At 36.8% G+C, this 23,470-nt stretch overlaps 2 protein-coding genes across 10 annotated transcripts in view; one reads left to right on the top strand and one right to left on the bottom strand.

The window, feature by feature from the left end:
- Positions 1-23,470, bottom strand: part of NEO1 (neogenin 1) — a 251,030-nt gene that overhangs the window by 62,378 nt on the left and 165,182 nt on the right. The window lies entirely within an intron of this gene.
- Positions 17,913-20,982, top strand: LOC116640533 (V-type proton ATPase subunit G 1-like). The gene has a single exon (XM_032417579.1). It carries the CDS (start codon positions 19,535-19,537, stop codon positions 19,889-19,891), a length of 357 nt encoding a protein of 118 aa, XP_032273470.1. The 5' UTR covers positions 17,913-19,534; the 3' UTR covers positions 19,892-20,982.

Genomic DNA, 23,470 nt, shown 5'->3' with positions numbered 1-23,470 from the left:
AGATCCAGAAGAGTGGAAGGCTTACTGGCTTGAGGTGTTTGAGCACAACTTCTGACTGATGTTTGGCTAAACACTAATCCAAACAGACACAAGGGTTACCCCTAGAAAGCCAGGCTTAAGAATAAAAACAAAATGAAAAACAAAAGCTAAGAAGAAACATCAGTGGTTGCACAGTGTGGGGAAGATGGATGTCAAGGATTTAGTCTAGGCAAGCTTACTACACAAACAAAACAAGAACAGCTCTGGGGGAGGGAAGGAGGAATCAGAAACCACAGCTGCTACAGTATGCTATCCAAAATACCCAATAGTCAACCAAAAATGAAGACACATGCAAAGAAATGAAGTGTGACTTATACTCAGAGGCTAATATAAAAAATGCAGTCAATACAAAAGGTCTCGGGGTCCTTGGATATTAGATTTGACAAAGATTTCAAAGCAGCTGTTAAAAATATGTTCAAAGAACTAAAGAAAACTGTCAGGAACTATGCAGGGTCTGAGATTTACCTTACTTATGAGCTAACAAGACAGGCTATTACTGTTTTATGAGCACTGGCAGAAACACAAGTCTTGCATCAGAGACAAAACTTTATTATTCATGGCAATGGCAATAGCTAGAGCTTCTTGTTTGTTTTCATCAGTTCCCCATGCCTCCCAAGCCCCACAAAGGCAATGTAAAGGACCCGGGATGGATGCGTACACATGCAGCAGGTTGTTACAGGAGAAGAACCCTGAGCTTGAAGAATTTACTACTTCTACAGCAAGCCCCAAAGAACCGGCCTGCTGTGGATATCTGATTTCATTCTGTTGTGATCAGGCACATACTTTGTATGGTTGCAGTCTTCTAAAATTTCCTGAGACTTGTTTTATGTCCCAGCATATGGTGTATCCTAGAGATTATTTTGTATGTGCTTGAAAAATATCTGTAGTTGTTGGGTGGAGATTCTATAATATCAGTTAGGCCAAGGTGGTTGTTAGAGTTAAGTTTTCTATACTCTTAACTTTTTCTAATTGTTTTAATCCGTTTTTGAGAGAATACTAAAATTTCCAATTATTATCACTGAATTGTATATCTTTTCTTTGAATATATTGATTATAAATACATATACATCTAATAACAGAGCACCCAAATATGTGAATTCAAAGAAATATAGGGAAACCCCAAATTTTTGGAAATCAAATAACCCACTTCTAAGTAACCCAAGGATCAAAGAAGAAATCACAAGAAAAACTTAAAAAAAAGTCTTTAACTGAATGAAAATAAAAACACAACAAATTAAAAATTATGGGATGCAGCTAAAACAGTGCCTAAAGGGAAATTTAAATACCTTTATCAAAAGAGAAGTCTCACATGAATTACCCAAACTCCTACTTAGTGAAGAGTGTAATCTTTTTTTTTTTTTTCAGATTTTTATTTATTTATTTGTTTGTTTGTTTGTTTGACAGAGAGAGAGAGAGATAGTGAGAGCAGGAACACAAGCAGGGGGAGTGGGAGAGGGAGAAGCAGGTTTCCCACTGAGCAAGGAGCCTGATGCGGGGCTCGATTCCAGGACTCTGGGATCATCACCTGAGCTGAAGGCAGATGCTTAATGACTGAGCCACCCAGGTGCCCCAAGAGTATAGATCTTAAGCATTCTCATACACACACACACACAAAGTAACCCTGTAAGGTGACGGGTGTTTTAATTAACTTGTTAACTTGATTGTGGGAACCCTTTCACACCGTATACATATTATGTATCATTATGTTGTACACTTTAAATATATTACCATTTATTTGTCAATCATACCTCAATAAAACTGGGAAAAATTAAATTGAATAATATTTTAGCCAAGTTTTAAAAAAAAAGACACAAGACTAAGAAATTAATAGAAGACATAAGTTACCTAAATCAAGACTCAAAGAAGGGACAATATGACCAACCCTATAGATTGGTAAATTACAAAGTAAAATTATGAACAAATTTATGCTAATAAATCAGATTAACTCAAAGAAAATAGAAAAATTCCTTGAAAGACAAAAATTACCAAACCTACTTACAAAGAAACACAAAATCTGGGTAGAACTATAACAAATAGAGACATTTAACTAGTAATTAAAAAACTTCCCACACAGACAAGTCCGAGCCCAGATAGCTTCACTGGTAAATGCTATCAAATATTTAAAAAAAGAAATAATACTAATCCTTCACAACTCTTTCAGAAAACAGAAGAGAAATACTTCCACCTCATTCTGTGAGGCTAATATTACTCTAATATCAAAGCCAAAGGAAAAGAAACTACAGATAAATATCTTCATGATCATAGATCCAAAAACTCTTAATGAAATACTAGCAAACTGTATTTAGTAACACATTAGAAGGGTTATACATCATGACCAAGTAGGATTTATCATAGGAATCCAAGACTAGTTTAATATCCAAAAATCAATGTAATATACCACATTAGAGAAAAAAGGAATAACTAACTGATCACCTTAGCAGATGCAGAAAAAGCATGTGACAAAATCAAACACCTACCTATTCATGATAAAAACCCTCAACATACTAGGAATAGAAGCAAAGTTCCTCATCCTGAAAAACCAACAGTGAAAATTACACTAAATGGTTAAAAAGTAAATGATTTTCCCCTAAGGTTGGATACAAGACAAGGGTGTCAGCTCTCATTTCTTATAGTAAGCATTGTACTTAAAGTTCTATCCAATGCAGGAAGAAAAAGAGACAAAGTAAATAAAGATTAGAAAGGAAGAAGGAATATTGTTTTTATTCGTGGATGACCTAATTGTGTCTGTGTAGAAAACTCTAATGAATCTACAAAAAAAAAAAAAAGCTACTTGAATTAATAAGTTGAGCAAGGTCACAGAATGCAGTCAATATACAAAAACCAGCTCAATTTCTATACACTAAGAGTGAACAACTCAAAAATGGAATTAAGAAAACAATTCCAAGGGCGCCTGGTGGCTCAGTCATTAAGTGTCTGCCTTCAGCTCAGGTCATGATCCCAGGGTCCTGGGATCGAGCCCCGCATCGGGCTCCCTGCTCAGCGGGAAGCCTGCTTCTCTCTCTCCCACTCCCCCTGCTTGTGTTCCCTCTCTCTCTGTGTCTCTATCAAATAAATAAAAAAATCTTAAAAAAAACCAAACAAACAATTCCACTCATGATAGCATCAAAAAAGAACAAAATATTTAGGAATAAATTTAACAAAAGAAGTGTTAAGATTTGTGCCCTGAAAACTGTAACACATTGCTGGAGAGAAATTAAACAACATCTAAATAAAAAATACCTAAATGAAAAGAGGATCTAAATAAATAAATGCTCATGGATTAGATGACAATGTTATTAAGATGACAAGCTGCTCCTAAAATGTAATAGAAATACCGAAGACCTAGAATAGCCAAATCAATTCTGAAAAAAAAAAAAAAGGTTGGAAGACTCGCATTTCCCAAATTTCAAAAGTTACAATAAAGCTCCAGGAATCAAGACAGTCTGGTATTGGCATATGAAAAGGCATATACATCAATGGAAGAGAACTGAGAGTCCATAAATAAACCCCTAAGTTTGTGGTCCATTGGTTTTTGGCCAAGGTGTCAAGAAATTTTAATGTGGGAAGAACAGTCTTTTCAACTGGTGCTAGTACAACCGTATACCCATATGCAAAGTAACGAACTTAGATCTTTACTTAGCACCACATACAAAAATTAACTCGAAATGCCTCATAGACTTAATGGAAGAACTAAAACTTCTAGAAGAAAATATAGGAGGAAGCCTTCATGTCTTGGGTTAGAAAAGTGTTCTTAGACATGACAACAAAAGCACAAGACATAAAAGAAAAAAACTGGTAAATTGCATTCTATTAAAAATAAAAACATCTGCACCTTAAGAAAAACACAACCAAGTAAATGACAAGACAAGCCACAGACTGGCAGAAAATATTTCTGAATCATACATCTGATAAAGGAATTGAACATATAATTCAGAATATATATTCAGGACCAGAATATATAATGAACTCTTATAAATCAATTAGAACAACAAATAACCCAATTTAAAAGTGGGCAAAAGACTTAGACATCTTACCAAAGAAAACGTAAGAACAGCTAATAAACACATGAAAATGAGTGCAACATCATTAGTCATTAGAGAAATGTAAATTAAAACCACAATGACATAGTACTACACACTCACTAGAATGGATATAATCAAAAAGGGTTCTGAGTATTGTACCAACACAGTACTAAGTGAGGGCACTGAAGAACTGGAATCCTACTACATTGTTGGTGGGAATGTATTAAGTCTTCCAAGTGATGAACACGAATTGTCTCCTTTTATTATTTAGATCTTTAATTTCTTTAAAAAATGTTATAGTTTTCAGAACATAAGTTTTACGCTTCTTTGGTTAAATTTACTCCTAAGTATTTTATTCTTTTTGATGCTATTAAATGAAATTATTTTAATTTTAATCTCAGATCATTCACTGCCAAGTATACAGAAATACAAATGATTTTTGTATACAGATACTGACTCTTGCTGCACTCATTTATTAGTTCTAACAGTTTACTTGTGCATTCCTTATGATTTTCTCTATATAAGATGATGTCATCTGTGAACAGAGAGTTTTACTGGTAGTTTCTTAAAAAGTGAAACACAGACTTAGCATACAACCCAGGAATTTTATTCCTAGGAATCTACCCAAGAGAAATGAAAACAAATGTCCACGCAAAGATTTTTACACAAATGTTCACAGTATCATTATTCAGAATACTTTTTTTTTTTTTAAAAGATTTTATTTATTTATTTGACAGAGAGAGACACAGTGAGAGGGGGAACACAAGCAGGGGGAGTGGGAGAGGGAGAAGAAGGCTTCCCGCAGAGCAGGGAGCCCGATGTGGGACTCGATCCCAGGACCCTGTGATCATGACCTGAACCGAAGGCAGACGCTTAACGACTGAGCCACCCAGGCGCCCCCATTGTTCAGAATACTTAAAAACTAGAAACAATCCAAGTGTCCACCCACTGGTAAATAGGTAAACACAATGAGGTATATCTCTTCTTTTTTTTATTATGTTCAGTTAGCCAACATATAGTACATCATTAGTTTTTGATGTAGTGTTCAGCGATGCATTGAGGTATATCTCTATAAAAGATATTATTCAGCAATAAAAAGACAGAAAATACTGATATATGCCACAATGTGGATGATTTCAAAAACATTACCCTCAATGAAAGAATCAGTTGCAAAAGACTACATATTACATGATACCATTTTTATGTAAAAGAACTACAAAAGGCACGTTTATAAGTGATAGAAAACAAATCATTGATTATCTGTGGCTGGGGGCACGAGTAGGTATTGACTGTAAGCAGATGTAAGTGATTTGGGGGGATGGAAATATCTTGTATCTATATTGTGATGATGACTACACAGCCCTATAAATTCACTAAAAATTACTGAAGTGTAGACTTACAATGCATGAATTTTATGGTATATAAATCATACTTCAATAAGATCATTAAAAAGAATGAAATGGCTTAACCTGGCTAGTTGGAACTATTCAACATAGTTTCTCCAGTGTATAGTTAAGGTAATTATAGAGTTATAATAGCAACAGTTACAGAATGCTAGGACATTTCTGTGGCTCAAACACCTGAGCTTATAACCAACCTATTTGAAGTCTTTCTTCCAGAAATTACTCAACGATTTTACAAATACCAATTAGTCATAAGTGTCCCAAAGCATAAGTGAAATCTTTGTGTTGTTTTTTTTTTTTAAGTCTGATTATATTAAGAGTTATGATGTGTTCTGATGAGCTGGGTGTTACATGCAACTAATGAATCGTTGAACACTACACCAAAAACTAATGATGTACTGTAAGGAGGCTAACTGAACATAAAAAAAAAAAAAAGGAGTTAAGCTGCTTCCTTTCTCTTTTGCCCCCAAAGTTCCCTCCTGAAAATAAAAGATCTGAACACATCACTCCCCAAAACTATCTACAGAATGAAGTCCAAACACCTGAGTACAGAGGTCAAGGTCCTGCATGCTGTGCCCTAGGTCTGCCCGGTTACTGAACAGGAATGGATGGTTCAGCTTCCGTACCTATGTGCACACTGCTGCTGTGTTTGGAGCAATCAGCAACATGCAAATCTGACTCAAGTCAAAGGCAACTGGGAAGTATGTTTGAGAAAAGGTATTAAACTTTAAAATCCAAACATCAAAAATGCTATTAGCTCTGACTTGCTGCCCAAACACTCGGAAGCAGCTTCACACCAGTACTTTCACGGAAACCGAATGACCTCAATAGGCTCTGAAGTGGGATGAATTGAAGTGATCTGTGTGATACCCCGTAGAAGGATTGTATCCCTCCTGATGTAGTATACTCCTTGAGGAAATCATCAGAACTATTTTCATTTTTCTGAGAAATCACTTTCAAACTCCAGCTACACTGGGGTTGATAGATCTGGTGTTAATGATACATTAGATTTGTGATTGATGAAGTGTCACTTTTAGCAGTTTATAATTATGAGTTTAACCAATCCATCTATGCATGTAAAACAGTTTCTAGGTAGAGATCATTAAATTCTGTGCTGGGCATGTTGCCCTCTGTTAAGTGGATCCAATTATCCTAATTTGACACCCACTCACACCAGCCAAGTGAGCTGTAAGTAGGCACATTTAAATTTTCTTTTGAAATCCAAATTTTGCTCCTTTTTCATAATCTTTCTTTGAAAACATATTAGTTTTAAAATTTCTTTCTCACCTTTTGAAGGAGTTCAGAAGATTCTGAAGGTATCATGGGAAAAATTTCTATCTTTCTAGCCCTTCATTTCCTTGCATAAAGGAATTTACTAAATTGGTTATTTCCCAGGAATATTCATAGCAGCATTATTCAAAATTCATTGTTCAAAACTGAGTCAGATTAACATGGTGCTTTATTACTCTAAACATAACAGCAATGTCAACAAAAATACAGTTCCACAGAGCATTTCTTTTGGGAGACGTTAACAAGTGTACCACTAAAAAAAAAAAAAAAGAGAGAACAATCATATTTGTGAGATCGTGCAGATCTGCCATACTTTTTAGCATGTTAAAGACTCCCAGCAATTCTATAGGAGAAAAACCTGTTTAGTTTGTTAACCTAGAATCTCCCATTCCTGTATGATCACAAAATCTCTTCTCCCCAAACAGTAATCCGGTTTGGGCAGTCCTTAATGATTCCTGAGATAGTGTCTACCAGAGTTCTTTAAAAGAGCCTCTGTCTGAAAACCAGTCATTGTTCAACTACTTCTGTAGGCAATCTATTTCATATTTTTATTTAAAAACCAAAATATAACAAGCTTGTTATAGAAGTAATTTATACAATACAAAAGTATACAAAAGGATTAAAGTTCTACTTTTTATCATTCCCAAAATACCACTGTTAAAGGTTTGGTTTATATTCTTCCAAATATTTTCCTTTTCAATTATGCACTTATATATATACACACAAAAATATGAGAATAAAATGATACCAAAAATGCTGCTCTGCAAGCACTGTATGGTGTAATGTGTCTTTAAGAGCTTCCCACATCAGTATAAACAAACCTCATTATTCCCAACTGCTGCATACTATTCTATAATATGAACATATCACAGTTTTTTTAATCGTCCCCTTATTATTACTTACATTTAGGCTGATTCCATTATTTTTTTGGCTGCTACGGACAATGTTTCTGAAAATTTTCCTATACATGTATCTTTGTGCACATGTGTAAATAATTCTGCAAGATGAATTCCTAGAAGTGAAATGCTGAGCCAAAGGCTTGTGTATTTGAATGCTTCAGAAATGATGCCAAATAGTCTTCTGAGAACCTTTTTTGGCTTCAGTTTTAGGACAGAGGGCTAAATACATTTCTGGGTACACCACTTTATAAATACCCCCAAACAACAAACAGAACAAGAAATATGAACACAAACTCCATTTTGGACAAAACTAAGAGATATCTGTAATCCCAACCCCAAATACAAGCAAAAAGGAAGTGGACAGATTAATTAATGGAGCAGAGTTGATCCATGTACGCCAAAAGGGACAGACTGATGAGACTCAAACCAACTGACCTTGAGGAACTGTGAGCACTTCAGGAGACAGGGATGATGTGGGGGACAGGAATTAGGAGCTATTAAACCTCTACCTCACCCCTGGAGACAAGAGGTTTATACTCAGGAGAAACTAAATCAGAGAGGCTCTGGGCTCAGAGGTAACCAACAAGGGGATTAAGACCACATACTAAAATACGAAACTCCCTATCACCCTCTTCAGCAAGTTCCAGAAGGCTGGCAAACCTAGCTTCCTATCACGAAGCAGGAGAGTGAGGCATTCCTCTCTGGATAAACTGAGCAGCTGAGAAGACTGACAAATTTTGCTATCTGGTATGGTCCTAGCAACAATAACAGAAAAGAATGATTATCCAATTGTTCCATAATAAAGCCCAGCAATGAAAAAGCTTCACCCCAAAAGCTTAAGGGAAAATAGGATACTTGCATAGCCTCAAGGTATATCTCTTAAAGTATCTATTAATTACAAAAAAAAAAAATAACTTTACAATGGAGAAATCTGACCGACACCACCTTAACCACATGATCAAGTTGACATTGCCAAATAACAAGACATATTGGTGTAATATAACCCTGATATGGATGTGCTGAAAAGGGTACATCAATTCTGTAATATTTGTCCAAAAAAATCCATAACCTTAATATAATCCATTAACCTAATGTAATCATGAGAGAATTCCAGATAAAACCAAAATTGAGATTATACAAAATACCTGACCAATAGTTTTTTCAAAAGTGTCAAAGTGTCAAGGGCATGAAAGACAAAAGAACAGCCACAGACTGAAGAGACCAAGGAGACGTGACAACTAAATGCAATGTGGGATCCAAAACTGGATCCTGGAACAGAAAAAATACATTAGTGGAAAAACTGGTAAAATCAGAATAAAGTTTGTAGTTTTCTTAGTTTTGTTTATTGTACCATGATTATTTAAGATGTTAACATTAGATGAAGTTGGGTGGAGAGTATACTACAAGAGCTCTCTATGCTCTTTGTAACACTTTTACAATTCTAAAATTATTTTGAAAAGTTTTTTAAAAGTCTCCATATAAACAGAACTTTCAATATTTTTAAATACCACACTCTTAAATATGAATGAACTGCCAGAGACTACTTTCATTTTTTTTTTTAAGAAACAAAACTGATGAACAAAGACTACTTTCAAGTATTTGAGGATAGTCCTCTTCTTTTGATAAAAATTTCCCAGTTCTTTTTTCTGTTCCCTTTATAACATAGTTTCAAAACCTTTCTATAAACTCTTGAAATTAAATGACCAAAACATAAATAAGGATACTATATATTTTTGTCATTGTAATCAAAGATTAAAATAGATTCTTGGTATCTGTATCACACTGATGAGATCTACTGAGCTACCAATAACCTAAAGGCCATACAATTTCTCACTTGTAACACTAATAAATTTATTTTGCTATCCTATAGAGCACTTACGTAATTCTTTAAAACTATTTTTATACTGCTTGTACAGAGCTACGTAAGAATGTTCCAAATGTGTAGATCTATGTTCATCGTGATTATATTAGCATTAACTTAAGTGAACCTTTAGGCACAGTTCATCAAGATAGTTGAAAAGATAAATTTATACTTGCTGGCATCATTGATTTTCCTTAAGGTTTTTTTTTTTTCCTGGAAACTTCTACTCTTCCAAGTGTTACTTGTATATTATATTGTACTCAAATTTCCATTCCAAATTCTTTATATTTCCATTTCTTTACTGAACCACCATTTGTTCCCTCAGTGTGTTCATGTTTTCCTTTATATCCTTGAACATATTTATAATAGCTACTTTATTTTCCAGGTTATGGTTTACCTTTTCCTTTCCTTTCTCTTCTTCTCTCCCTTCCCCTTTCTTTCCTCTCTTCCTCTCTTTGCCTCTCAACTAATTTTGATTATATGTTACACATCATGTATGCTAACCTGTTGGTTGTTTGGATTTTTTGTCTTCCTTAGCAGAGTGTTGAACTTTGTTCTGACCAGCAGTTAACCTCACAGATCAACCTGTTCCTTCCAAGGTTTGTTTTAAACTGTTAATGATGGTTCTACAGTGGCCTTGCATCTAGATCTATATTAGCCCTACTCTCACAGTATAGCCTTTCTGTAGTCTCCACTGAAGACATGGGGTGTTCAACAAGTTCTCTATACTCTGATTGGATAGAATATAATATTTCTCAACCCTTTGTATGCTCCAGGAATTTTCCAGCTCTCCAGTAGTTGGTCCTTCCTTAGTAGATGTTCTTTGCTAAACTTGTGGAGTCTTGCTCTGTGTATGTGCAGCTCAGTATTTAGTGAAAGACTCAAGAGGAACACTATACAGCTTTCTTGAGCTTCTCTGCACATTTCATTTCTCTCTAATGGGCTGCTCCACAAATTCCAATTACCTTTCTCACCCTAAACTCTGATGTCTGTCTCCTTAGCTCTTTGAGACTGCTAAGCTGTCTGCTCCCTTCTCCCAACCCTGTGGTGCAGTCTGGAAAGTGCTTCCAGGCAGAGAGCTGGGGGTTGACTATGGGGCTCCTCTCACTTGTTTCCCTTCTGTTAGGGATTATGGTCTTGCATGTTTTCAAATGTCTGAAAATACTTATTATGTATTTTGTCCAATTTTCTAGCTGTTTACATCAAGAGGGCTAGTCCAGTACTAGTTACTCTGTCATGGTCAGAAATATAAGTTCTTAGTTACTTTTAAACTATTACAATAATTAAAAATACTCTTTCAAAGAGGTACCACTGTAATAAAAAAAAAAAAAAACATTGTATTTAAAACATTTCTAGGGGCACCTGGGTGGCTCAGTGGGTTAAGCATCTGCCTTTGGCTCAAGTCACGATCCCAGAATCCTGGGATCAGAGCCCTGCAGTGGGGATCCCTGTTCAGCGGGGAACCTGCTTCTCCCTCTGCCTGCCACTTCCCCTGCTTGTGCTCCCTCCTCTCTCTCAAATAAATTCTTTTTTAAAAAAAATTTCTAAGCTCTAGTCATTAGAAAAAACATTTATTTTTACTTAAATTGCTATGCTCATTTGTTTCCTTTGTAGAAACTAATATCTACTATACATTTAATAAACGTTCATTCAATGACTAAATAAATAAAAAATAAGAAAAGATTTAAGAACAACAATATGTAACTGTGGGGATATGAAAGACTTTAAATATGAATTTATATCATAAAACTTTTGAAGCTGAATTTCTAAAGAGAACTAGTATACTTGAAAATAAAGACCTTTTAAAAAAAGATTTTATTTATTTATTTGAGAGAGAGAATGAGATAGCGAAAGAGAGAGAGACAGAGAAGGGGCAGGGGGGAGGGGCAGAGGGAGAGAGAGAAGCAGACTCCCCACTGAGCAGGGAGCCTGACGTGGGATTAAATCCCAGGACTCTGGGATCATGACCTGAGCTGATGGCAGACGCTTAACCAACTGAGCCACCCAGATGCCCTGAAAATAAAGACTTTTAACTAACTATACAAAAATAAGCAGCTCTCCCTAAATTCTAAGACAAAGCAAAATACCCTTATTAGCCAAAAAAAAAAAGGCCAGAATAACATCTGTGTATATATAAGTACACATATGCACATATGCTAATCAACTTCCAAATTAATCTTGATTTATTTTTCTCTATTTTGTAAAAGTTTCACCCAACTTATTTTTCAAATAAAAGTTAGATGCTTTCAATACTCAATTTCACAAGATAACCTTTCAAATTTTCTTATTAGCCTACCACACTATTAACAAATGTAGCTGGCTTCTGGTTAGGACTAATGAAGTACTCAATGGTTAGTGCCAAAGAAGTCTGACCTGAAACTCTGGATTTCTGAACAAAAGGAAAATTGCTCTGAGGTTATATAGAATTGTTTCCTATACTTCTGCTCCCAGTCATGCTCCTGAGAGTGGATGTAGGAATGACCAGGCTGAAGGGTATCACCACTTCAAGAGCAAGAACAAAGAACAACTGTCTATTGATGAGTGGGGCACCAGATTCTTATAAAAACTCAATGCACAATTTCTCAGCTTTTCAATGATTTTTTCTACCTGTCTTACCTTATACTTTAAATCTAATTTGCAAAAAGTAAATTAAAAAAAACCCCACAAAACAACAAAAACAAAGAACAACTTAGTGAAAGCACCCTGGCATTTCAGAAAGCATCTATAATGTAATATCATTAGAATACCAGTAGTCCAAAGAGACAAGGTATTTTCATAATTGACATTGGAAAATCAATCAGAATTCCAATAGATGCTTGTCCCATTCCAAAATTATCATAAAAATATATTTATGAATGTTCAAGTATGTCAGTATTCATCCTTAACATTTCTCTATTGGGTCCTACTCCACAATTCTGATAGAGAAGTTCATTTTCTCCTCCCACTATAAAAAGCCCAAAGAAAGCAATCAAAAAACCTTGAGAAGCACAGAAAAACAACCAGAGTCCAATAAAACAACTCTTCCTTCAGATTAAAGACATTCAAATGAAGCATTTACACTCAACAGGGAAACAACAATTACATTAGGCTATTAATCATAGCACTTTATTAAAAATAAAAACTCTAACAGAATGTGAGAAGAGCTGCAAATTATTTGCTCCTGAGAGTAATCTATCACATAAAGGAGTCACTGAAAAATATGTGGCAGTTACAATGAGTTCAAAGCTGTGCACTGGTTGTTCCCAATGGTGTCTCCCAACAGATTAGGCATATTTCATGGAAGCTTATAAGTGAGAAGCATAAGAAAAAGATTTCTTCCCCCTTTCTCAAACTAATACAATTTCACCACTATTTCCAAATTTAAAATATAATGATATTGAATTAAGAAAACTAAAGCAGAGGAATAATGCTACACAATGATGATGATTTAGGTTTAGCATCCTCTTATACTGTCAACAATCTGATTTATAAACATCTGCTTTCAGAAAACTCATATAAATAAATAGCTATAGCCCCATAGCCTATGCTCTATCTCATTCTGCTGGATGCCCCATATGAGAGTTAGTGTTAAAAATCTTAAGGTTTTTATAGATTCTAAAGTTTCAAAGTATAGGTAAGAAAGAAGCTCTAAAAAACCGAGATTTTAAAAACATTTTAGTTTAAAGTAAGGAATAACTTTTTAAACATAAAATTCTATCCAACAGTAGAATGGGATGTCTTATGAGAAAGAATGTCCTATCACTGGAAAATGGTAAAGGTTATTCTTAAGACAATCACTGTATAGATAAAACTCGTAATTCTCAAATTCTATGATTTTCTGAAACAGAAAAAAATGATCTTGCTAATAAATCTTTGCTATTCTATGTTTAACACGTCACTTGTTTGAAGTGGCACAGGTCTGGGGTGCCTAGGTGACTCAGTTGTTAAGCATCTGCCTTAGGCTCAGGTCATGATCTCAGGGTCCTGGAATCAAGCCCTGCATCAGGCTCCCTGCTCAGCGGGGAGCCTGCTTCTGCCCCTCCCCAACCCTGTGCTCTCTCGCGCGCTCTCTCTCAAATAAATAAATAAAATCTTTTAAAAAAATGAAGTGGCACAAGTCTCATTGCTATGTAGTATTAAAAAGAAAGATACTTTATAACCAAATTGCTTTGTGAAATTGTGACATGAATTTTAAAACTTGGCAGATACATGCTATTTTCCTTCTAGGTTTATGTGACAGAAATAATGATTTATTTGTTGCTTACTTTTGATTTGGGAATCATCTTCCATATTATAATCCACATTATTTAACTTCTAGAAGAAGAAATCAAAATGTTTACTTAGCATGCAAATGACTCCCGAATATCTTGAATTTCCCTGAAATTTTCATGCAAATTTAGATACTTTTATTGATGCCAGTATAATAAGGAGTCTCCACCTAATTAGTTCTAAAACTATTTTCCATTTCTTGGATATTCATAAATATTAATCCCATCAGCAGGATTAAAACAGATATGCTCAAGATCCCTACTCATATTTAAATAAAATCCACACATATATTTATAAGTCAACAACCCTGATGTAGAAATTGATTTAAAAGGATGCAGTTATAAAGACAAAAATTAAACTGAATAAATATACATTAATTATTTATTAATAATACTTACTGAAATGCTACTTGTCAGGCAATGCTAGGAATCATACAGATATAGGACACAAATAATAAAAGGCACAAATCTTTTTCCTGGTGACCTTACAGTTTAGTAGGGAAGAACCGTATGCACCCAATGGCTATATTAAAGGAGAAAGCCGACAGTCCTAGAAAGGAGATCAAACAAATGTAAAATGAGGTAAAAAGAGATTTATTTCTGCTGGAAGACTGACAACAGTGCCGCAGCTGAGGTGGCATTTAAAGCTGGGTCTTGAAAGATGTACAAAATTTGGTCCTAGTAGGAGGGAACTGCATTTTAAGAGTGAAACAAAGAGTGAAACAACTTAAGTGATAAAAAGCAAGGTGGGTGAGGCACTGAAGTCAATGAGTTTGATGGGGTAGAAGCTATGTACGTACAGTATTAGGCTAGCGTTTAAATGGATCTGTTTGTCCATCAGTCGGACAGGCTAGGTTCATATCCTGGCTCCGACACATATTTAGCTGTGGGATCCTGGGCAGGTTAATGTTTTTAAACTTCATTTTTCTTAAGTATACATACAAATAACAACATCCATGTTACTGTGTTGATGTAAAGATGAAAAGAGATAACACACTGAAGGCATTTAGCATGTTCCCTGGCACATATTGGGATATATTTTAAAAACTCTATCTGGTCTTCACAGTTCCTGAAAACGCTTCAGAGCCATAAAGGTAAAATGGGTATCTAGTTATTAATGAAGGTGACTTCTGGAACCCACCCAAAGGTGGGGGCTGGTTGCCAGAAGGACCAACCATATGATTAAAGGCTTGGAAATTTCAGTACACCTCCCAACTCCCACCACTTCTAAGGAGGGAAGAGGGGTGAAGGTTGAATCAGCCAATCGCCAATGACTTAGCCAATCATGACTATGTAATGAAACCTCCATAAAAACCCAAAAGGACAGGGGCGCCTGGATGGCTCAGTTGGTTGGGCATCTGACTCTTGGTTTCAGCTCATGTCATGAGCTTACTGTCATGGGATTGAGCCCTGCATCGGGCTCCACGCTTGGTGGGGAGTCTGCTTGGGATTCTTTCCCTCTCCTTCTGCCCCTCCCCCCACTCACGTGCACACTCTCTCTCTCTCTCTCTCTCAGAATAAATAAATCTTAAAAAAAAAAAACAAGAGGACAGCTTTTTGGCCTTTTTTGGAGAGCTTCCATGCTTGGGGAACCAGAACACTCTCACATGTCAACAAGCCAGACCCCAAGCTCCATGAGGATAGAAGCTCCTTTGTTTGGCACCCTGACCTATGTATGTCGTCACTGGTTGTTGATTCATATCCTGTATCATATCCTTTAATAAATTGGTAAACGTGTTTCTCTAAGTTCTATGAGCCACTCTAGCAAATTAATTGAACCTAAGGAGGAAGTCATTGGAACTGCAATCTGTAGTCAGTTGGTCAGAAGCAAAAGTGACAGTCTGGGACTTGAGACTAGTGTCTGAGGGTGGTGGTGGTGTCAGGGGAGCGGGGGTGGGGGGTGGGGGGAGGAGTGCTGTAGGACTGAGCCCTTAACCTGTGGAATCTGATGCTATCTCTGAGCAGACGGTGTGAGAGTTGAGTTGAACTCTTGAACACCCTTGCTGGTGTCCAAGAATTGCTTTGGTATTGGGGGCGACCTCTCCTCATGTTGGAATGCAGTCCAGAAACCCTATGAGAGTAAATGTGCAATTAATATTAACTCATTATTAACAATGTAGTAGTTAAATCTATTAAGTTACTTTCTCCTTCAATCCAAATCTCTTGAAATTACAGAAAAAAATACTTGGAGAAGAAAAGATGCCATCCTTAAAATTAAAATGTTGAGGACTTCTTAAAAAATAGGAAGTGGTTTGGTGAAAACAAAAGAATAGAGTAAATCTACAGCCCAATCTGACAAAGGAGAAAACATTTTTTAAATGAGCAGATAAGAGCAAGCCCAGACATGTTCCACAGATTAAAGACATGAGAAAACACATGGGCAATTAAGTAAAGAACAATCTTTGGGATACCTGGGCCAGATGTTTCCCCTTCTGCTCACACTGAGGCACACACTGCCCTGGTGTTACCCTTGACCTAAAACCCTTTTCCCGAAGAGTACTTAGGGCAAACTTTCATGAATAGACTACATAGGTAAACAACAAGCAAACAAGGATAAAGATAAATATGCATAGAAAGCTAAGGCATTTGGAACTAACGCAATGAAAAAGAGGTACGAAACTCAATAAAAGAAATAATAACCAAGAGAACAGAATAAGGGCGCCTGGGTGGCTCAGTTGGTTAAGCGACTGCCTTCGGCTCAGGTCATGATCCTGGAGTCCCTGGATCGAGTCCCGCATCGGGCTCCCTGCTCGGCAGGGAGCCTGCTTCTCCCTCTGACCCTCCCCCCTCTCATGTGCTCTCTCTCTCTCTCATTCTCTCTGTCTCAAATAAATAAATAAAAATCTTTAAAAAAAAAAAAAAAAAAAGAACAGAATAAGAAAATGGAAGAAAACTTTAAAAGATGTTAAAGATCGGGGTGCCTGGGTAGCTCAGTCAGTTAAGCGTCTGTCTTAGGATCAGGTCATGGTCCCAGGGTACTGGGCGCATCGGGCTCCCTGCTCAGTGGAGAGTCTGCTTCTCCCTCTGCCCCTCCCCCCACCACTTGTGTTCTCTCTCTCTCTCATTCTCTCTCTCAAGGAAATAGAATCTTAAAAAAAAATGATGTTAAAGATGTTTTTAAGAGTTTTTTCTTTTTCTTTTTTTTGGGGTGGGAGGTGGGTAGGGGATGGGTTAAATAGGTGAGGAGGATTAAGGAATATACTTGTTGTGATGAGCACTGGGTGTTACATGGAAATGTTGAATCACTGTATTGTACACCTGAAACTAATTATTACACTGTATGTTAACTGGAATTTAAAGAAAAACTTAAGGGTGCCTGGGTGGCTCAGTCAGATAAGCATCTGCCTTTGGCTCAGGTCATGATCCCAGGGTCCTGGGATCGAGTCCTGCAGTAGGCTCCCCCTGCTCTGCAGGGTGCCTGCCTTTCCCTCTGCCTGCCACTCTCCCTGCTTGTGCTCTCTCTCTCTGTCAAATAAATAAATAAATCTTAAATAAATAAATAAATACAAACTTCAAAAAAAGAGAAAAGAAGATGTTAAAGATCTGAATACCATAAAACAAGAATAGCTCATTATTTACAAAACATTTAGAGACCTTAGAAATTAAAAATATAGGCAGGAGAGATGTCTGTTTTCAGTCCTGTATGTAAAGAGCTTGAAAGTCATCACTCCTGTCCAGGAAAAAGCTGGACAAACTTAAAAAAGAATGAAACTTAAAATGAACAACTTGGATTCATCAGAGAACTAAGATGACAAGCCAAACTGCCACCCCCAAATACGGAAAGCTGGTGTGTCCACAGAGATAGAGCAACCAAGATCTGCTTATACAAAGTCGAAGCCACTGGAGACATGAACTGATAGGACACTTAAATGGTAATTTTGATGAACTGCTGGAGATTGAGTGTGGGCTATTGTAAGAATAAGAAATTTCCAGGGCACCTGGGTGGCTCAGTAGATTAAGCGTCTGCCTTCCACTCAGGTCATGATCCCAGGGTCCTGAGATCGAGTCCCACATCGGGCTCCTTACTCGGTGGGGAGTCTGCTTCTCCCTCTCCCTCTGCCTGCCACTCCCCCTGCTTGTGCTCTCTCTCTGTCAAATAAATAAATAAAATCCTAAAAAAAAAAAAAAGAATAAGAAATTCCTGGAGGCCACAGTCTTACAGATGATGTATATCTTTGTGGGCATTCCTTCTAGAAACTCTACCAGGTTCTCACCATGAGGATCCAAAAAAGATCTCCCATACGGGGGTGGGGAGACGGGTCGAGTAACAACTGTGAAAAATGCCCAGAGCATTTTCCATAACAAAGGCCAACTTTCCAGAAGAAAAGACTTTGCTAGAGCACCATTTTGAAACCTTATTCCAGCTAGAGAATGGAAGTTCTACCCCCTCCAACTTGCAGGTTTCTTATTTCACCTAAGAGGAGCGGGGGGCAAAGAGAGGGCAGAATACAACAACCCACAGTCAGCACAGGACAGGGCTTTAAGGAATAGATTGGAAACACTATCAGCAAGGAAGGGAATGGGAAGTAGGGGGAAAAGCTATACCACTTGTGATGGTCACAGCCAGGAGACACAAGCCCATTTAAAATCTGAGACTTAATCATAAAATGGTACTCCTTGTTCATATCTCAACACCACACAAATGGGACTCAAGGAAAGTAACAGTGGATTACAGGTGAAAGAACTGTAAGAAACTCTCTGAGGAACAGAATATGGGAAAGTTCTAAAGTCAAAAGGAAAGGCCAATAAATCAAGTACAACAGGGGTATTTGAAACCCCTGATATCTACAGCTACAATAAACATTAAACACAACCCAGTTCCTACCTTGATTAACATAAATCCTCACACTAGAGGCCTATTTATCTCAGTTCCCATTACCTGAAACAAAATGCCTAACATTCAACAACAAATTACAAGGTATGCCAAAAGGCAAGGGAAAAAACACACCACAAACAGTCTGAGGAAATGAACTTATAGGCTCAGGGCTTTAATGAAAAAGGTAGATAACATATAAGAACAGATGAGTAAGCAAAGAGATAGAACTCTAAAGAATCAAAACAAAATGCTTTAAATAAAAAACACAGTAACAGAAAAGAAGAATGCCTTCAATGGGCTGAGACTTGACATGGCTGAGAAAGAATCAATCTGAAGATAGGTCCCAAACTGAAATGAAAAGAAGAAGAATGAAAAAAAAACAGAACATCCAAAAACGGTGGGACAATATCAAAAAGTAGAACATATGTCTAACTGAAATACCAGAAGGAGAACAAAGAGACAATGGAGCAGAAAAAAGTATCTGAAGTGATAATGGCTGAGAACTTCCCAAAATTAATTAGACAAATACCAAACCACGTATCTAGGAGACTCAGAGAACACCAAATAAAATAAATGTTAAAAAAAAAAAAATTCATACCTAAACATACCATATTCAAATCACTGAAAACCAAAGACAAAGAGAAATTCTTGAAAGAAGTCAGCATGGAAAAAAAAATCACCTTACCTGTAGAAGAACAGTAAAGATTATAATGAACTTCCTATCAAAAAAACGTATAAGAAAAAAGAGAGTGAAACGAAATCTTTAGTGTTGAAAGAAAAAAATAACCACCAACTGTGAATTCTGTATCTATATTCTACATCTATCTAATTCTCTATTCTAAAACTATCCTTCAAAAATGAAGGAGAAATAGTTTCTCAGACAAACAAAAACTGATGGAAAGGGACCCGCTGGAACCGATTTAGGCCGCATCCCTCGGCCTCAGAGTCGCCCCTGCCATGGCCAGCCAGTCGCAGGGCATCCAGCAGCTGCTACAGGCTGAGAAGCAGGCTGCTGAGAAGGTGTCAGAGGCCCGCAAGCAAAAGAACTGGAGGCTGAAGCAGACCAAAGCAGCAGCTCAGGCTGAAATTGAACAATACCGCCTGCAAAGAGAGAAGGAATTCAAGGCCAGGGAAGCTGCAGCTCTGGGATCCCATGGCAGCTGCAGCACCGAAGTGGAGAAGGAGACCCAGGAGAAGATGACCATCCTCCAGGCCTACTTCCAGCAGAACAGGGATGAAGTCTTGGATAACCTGCTGGTCTTTGTCTGTGACATCCGGCCAGAAATCCATGAAAACTACCGCATAAATGGATAGGGGAGGAAGGAGCAGCTCTGCGTGCAGACTGGCATGTTAGGTGCCTTCATGGAATACGAAGCTTCAGCAAAGCTTGAGTAGTTACATCCTTGTGAAAAGGCATTAAACTATTGCTGTATATTATGTAGTAGGTCCCTTCACTTCTTGGAGAATAGCAAATCTAGCTTATTTGTACAAACGTAGAGCTTATCCAAAGATTCTCTCCTTTTACCTCATATTTCTTAGAAATTTAATGTGTATATGTTGTCTGTTTTCCTATGCCTTTTAGCTCAAGCAACATATGTATCAGTACTTTTTCTTTCTCAGATGCAGTAAAAAAAAAAAATTCTGTTTAAAGAAAGAAAGGGATTAAATATTTTTTTTCCCTAAAGCTTTCTTGAAGGTCAGGGGCTTTCTCTATGAAAAAGTAGTAAATAGTGACTGTAACTTGTGTGAAGCAGCTGCTGGCCTTAAGTTGTCCTTTCGGCTAAGGGTGGAATAGCAAATACTAGTATATATTGTTCGGGCTGCTCTTAGTTTCTCTTAATCAAAATTATTAGATGATAGAATTCAAGAACTTGTATACATGTTCTTACTTGGTGTACTGATAATCATTTGAAAGTAAAGACTTTGTCATGCATTTCAAAAAAAAACTGATGGAATTTACCACTAGTTGATTTGTCCTGAAAAAGATGTTAAAAGAAGTTCTTTAAGCAGAAGAAAAATTAAATCAAAGACCTGGATCTACATTTAAAAAAAGAGTGTCAGAGAAGGAATAAATGAACCTAAGATAAAATCTTTTGTTTTTCGTATTCTTGACTAATCTAAAAGGTAACTGCTTAAAGCAGTAATATGGATAAATGAAACGAGTAACTGCAATACAGAGGAACGGGAAGGAGGAACTGGAAATATTCTGTTATAAAGTATTTACACTAAAGGAAGCAGTCTTTATTTGAAGATGAACATAGATTAGTTATTTGAAGTGTTATTATAGTGTTATTTGAAGTGTTATTATGGTGTTATTTGAAGATGAACATAGATTAGTTAAAAATATATTTGTAAAGTCTAGGGCAATCACCAAACACTTTTATTGATTGATTGATTGATTGATTTTTAAAGATTTTATTTATTTATTTGACAGAGAGAGAGAGATAGCGAGAGCAGGAACACAAGCAGGGGGAGTGGGAGAAGGAGAAGCAGGCTTCCTGCTGTGCAGGGAGCCCGATGAGGGGCTCGATCCCAGGACCCTGGTATCATGACCTGAGCTGAAGGCAGACGCTTAACGACTGAGCCACCCAGGCGCTCCTCACCAAAAACTTTTAGAAAGAAGTATAACTGACACTAAGAGAGATGAAATGGAATCATGTAAAATACTCAAAACCATAGAAGGCAGAAAAAGAGAGGGTAAAGAAACAACAAAAAAATTAATGAATAGAAAGAAAACAGATACAAACACAATAGCTATTAATCTGACTACATCAATAATCAGTTTAAATGTAAGTAGTCTAAATATACCTATTAAATGACAGAGACGGTCCAAATGGATTAAAAAAACAAGATCTAACTATAGACATGTTGTCTATAAAAAACCCATTTTAAACCCATTTAAAAGTAAAGAGATGACCACTTTACATCCATTAGTATGGTTACTATTAAACAAAAACAACAAAAACAGAAAATAACAAGTGTTAGCAAGAATGTAGAGGAAATGGGACACTTGTGCACTGCTGGTAGGAATGTAAAATGGTAAAATGGTACAGCCACAATGAAAAACAGAATGGCAGTTCCTCAAAAGAATTAAAAATAGAATTCATAGGATCTAGCAATTCCACTAGGTATAAATCCAAAAGAATTGTACACCCATGTTCATAGCAGCATTATTCACAATAACTAAAATGTGGAAGCAACCCAAGTATCCACTGATGGATGAAAGGATAAGCAAAATGTTATATATACATACAATGGAATACTGTTTAGTTTTTAAAAGATAGGAAATTCTGACACATGCTATAACACGGATGAACCTTGAGGATGTTACGCCAAGTAGAATAAGCTAGTCACAAAAAGACGGACAGGGGCTCCTGGGTGGCTCAGTCCTTAGGCGTCTGCCTTCAGCTCAGGTCATGGTCCCAGGGTCCTGGGATCAAGCCCCACATCGGGCTCCCTGCTCGGCAGGAAGCCTGCTTCTCCCTCTCCCACTCCCCCTGCTTGTGTTCCCTCTCTCGCTGTGTCTCTCTCTGTCAAATAAATAAAATCTTAAAAAAAAAAAAAAAAGACAGTCTATGAGAGTTACAGTTTTGCAAGATGAAAAGAGTTCTGGAGACAGACTGTGGTAACAGGTGTACAATATGAATGTACTTAATGGCAATGAACTGTACACTACAAATGGTCAAGAAAGTAAATGTTATATGTATTTTACTGCAATCAGAAAAACTGGGAAAAGAATACTGGCGGGAGAAGATAAGATGGGGAAGAAGTAAAGGACAATGATAGCTGGAACAGAAAGCCACGGGCTAGGGCAATGCCGGTACACGATAATATTCAAGGGATGAAGGGGACGTGATCCGGAAGCAGATTACAAACTCTCTTCTTAGGCCCTGTCCAAGGAGGCTCAGCTGAGTTAGAAACATCTTTTTGGTACAGATTAGAACAATAACTCCAATATTTTGAGGAGGATCCCTTTTTATATAAACATAGTTTTTTTTAAAGATCTTCATGTGTTAGTGGTGGTAGTTTAGATATCCCTTGATTAGAAGACTACATGACTAAAAATTATAATGAATTCAGTAAAAAGAAAAAGTAAAGGGATGAAGAAGGATATAAAATGCTAACACTAATCAAAAGAAAAATGGAATAGCCAGCTTTATTAATTTTAGACAAAGCAAACTTCAGAATAAGGAAGATTATTTAGGGATATGGGGGGCATTACATAATGAAAAAGTTTTCAATTCTCTAAGACAATATAACAATCCTACACACATATGCACCCCAAAAAGCATGCCAAAGTACATAAAGCAAAAATTGATAGAACTGCAAACAGAAATAGGTAAATTCACTATTATAATTGGAGAGTTTAAACAGCTTTCTGTCAGTAAATTGTAGACTAAGCAGAAAGAAAATCAGTAAGAATATAGATGACCTGAATAGCATTACCAATCACCTTGATCCAACTGACATTTAAAAAATATTCCAGCCAACAAAAGGGCAATGCATGTTGTTTATAAACTTACATGGGAATTCCCTGAGACAACATCTGGGCCATGAAACATATTTTAACAAATTTAAAAGGATAAAAATCATTAAAAAATCAAAACCTCAATGAGATACCACCTCACACCTGTCAGAATGGCTAAAATTAACAAGTCAGGAAACAAAAGATGTTGGCAGGGATGCGGAGAAAGGGGAACCCTCCTACACTGTTGGTGGGAATGCAAGCTGGTGCAGCCACTCTGGAAAACAGTATGGAGGTTCCTCAAAAAGTTGAAAATAGAGCTACCATATGACCCAGCAATTGCACTACTGGGTATTTACCCCAAAGATACAAATGTAGGGATCCGAAGGGGTACGTGCACCCCAATGTTTATAGCAGCAATGCCCACA

The sequence above is a fragment of the Phoca vitulina genome, unplaced genomic scaffold, assembly GCF_004348235.1.
Source record: "Phoca vitulina isolate PV1807 unplaced genomic scaffold, GSC_HSeal_1.0 scaffold20, whole genome shotgun sequence".
In the NCBI taxonomy this organism is placed as follows: domain Eukaryota; kingdom Metazoa; phylum Chordata; class Mammalia; order Carnivora; family Phocidae; genus Phoca; species Phoca vitulina.
This window is presented reverse-complemented; position numbering and strand designations above follow the sequence as displayed.